Here is a 1,298-nt window from a genome sequence, read left to right as displayed (position 1 = left end):
TAAGCAATAAATCAGTTAACTGCATTATGAATTAGAATTAGCTTGATCATTTTCATTCTGATGATTAATTTTAAAGGGAAATTTTGTTTACAGACATRTCAAAAACYATTTAATTTATGGTTTCACTTCTGGGTGTTGTGTTTTATTTTGGATATTTACGATATTTTCCAGTTTCTGAGTTAGCTGTTCTTTACAAAATTGGAGTTTATTGTTCTTTGAGAGAGCAAATTTGCATTATTATACCATTATCAATTTACTACCTCAAAACAACAACACTGTCATCAATCGCAATAATTACTGGGACGATATGTTGTCCAGGACAATTTGTTACTGTTTTTGGTTGTAACGTGAAAGATGTGAAAAAGTTTAATRGTTTTGAATAAACACTTTATAGGCTTGCTCCTGGTAACACAGATCCAAGACTTATAATCATTTAAAGATGCCTGTTATGGTTCATCTCTCATGTTTAAATCCATTTAATCAAACAATTTAGAGATAAGTGGTGGTGTGAAAACMATCTTCTCAATAAATAAATAAAAACACTCAACTACAATGAACAAAATAAAAAAAAGCTAGTTGTAAAATAGAAAAAATTAAAAGGGCCTTGAAATCGTCATTCACACTTTGTATACTTTGAGCTCCATAATAAATCAATGAAAGGAATATTTGATTGCTCAAACTGTCACATCTCTTTTTCAGACTAAAGATCTTAATGTATTTTTTGGCAAAAGAGAAAAAAGAAAATCTTTCAACTGCCTTCTTTTCCCATTATTCTGGGCATTTTGAATAGATTTGGTATTATTGTGGGCTGCCAGCTCTATCCAAAAGAGCTGCTTAGAGTTGGATAAGGACTCAGTTTGTGCTTACAGGAGCAATTTTCAAAAACAGATTTGAAGGGGGAAAAAATAAAAAAATTACCTGTTCCATCAGGAGTAGAACGCACAAACGTTGGCAGCATCTTGACGGCGGCTGTGGGATTTGTGTCCCTGCATAAGCCTTTGTCCATCTCTCGCCGAAATCTCATAGACAACTCCATCAAAGTCTTGTCTGACAGATGGAACTGGTGCAGGTATTTGTCCACCTAACAAGAGTAAGAAAAAGGACAGGCAATGCACAGCTATGAAAAAAGTAGCAAAATACATGTTTATCTGTAGTTGAAGAGTAATGCAGAGKAATGCAGCCCAGCTGTGCACAAAGCTGAACTCTGGCTTTGTGCTTCGAAGATCGAAGTGGTGAGGACCACAGCCAGGATCTTTTTCCAAGACAGCCATTAAAATGAGTTTAATGCTTCAGTGTGA

The 1,298-nt window shown here is 34.7% G+C and overlaps 1 protein-coding gene across 1 annotated transcript in view; it reads right to left on the bottom strand.

The window, feature by feature from the left end:
• hk2 (hexokinase 2) overlaps positions 1–1,298 on the bottom strand; it is a 65,207-nt gene that overhangs the window by 52,714 nt on the left and 11,195 nt on the right. The window contains exon 2 of the mRNA XM_017306530.1: positions 919–1,081. Within this exon, the coding sequence (XP_017162019.1) occupies positions 919–1,081 (163 nt within the window). The remainder of the gene's footprint in view (positions 1–918; positions 1,082–1,298) is intronic.

Source organism: Poecilia reticulata, linkage group LG9 (assembly GCF_000633615.1).
Source record: "Poecilia reticulata strain Guanapo linkage group LG9, Guppy_female_1.0+MT, whole genome shotgun sequence".
Classification (NCBI taxonomy): Eukaryota; Metazoa; Chordata; class Actinopteri; order Cyprinodontiformes; family Poeciliidae; genus Poecilia; species Poecilia reticulata.
Note: the sequence above shows the minus strand (reverse complement) of the source record. Positions and strands in the feature narration are given on the sequence as shown.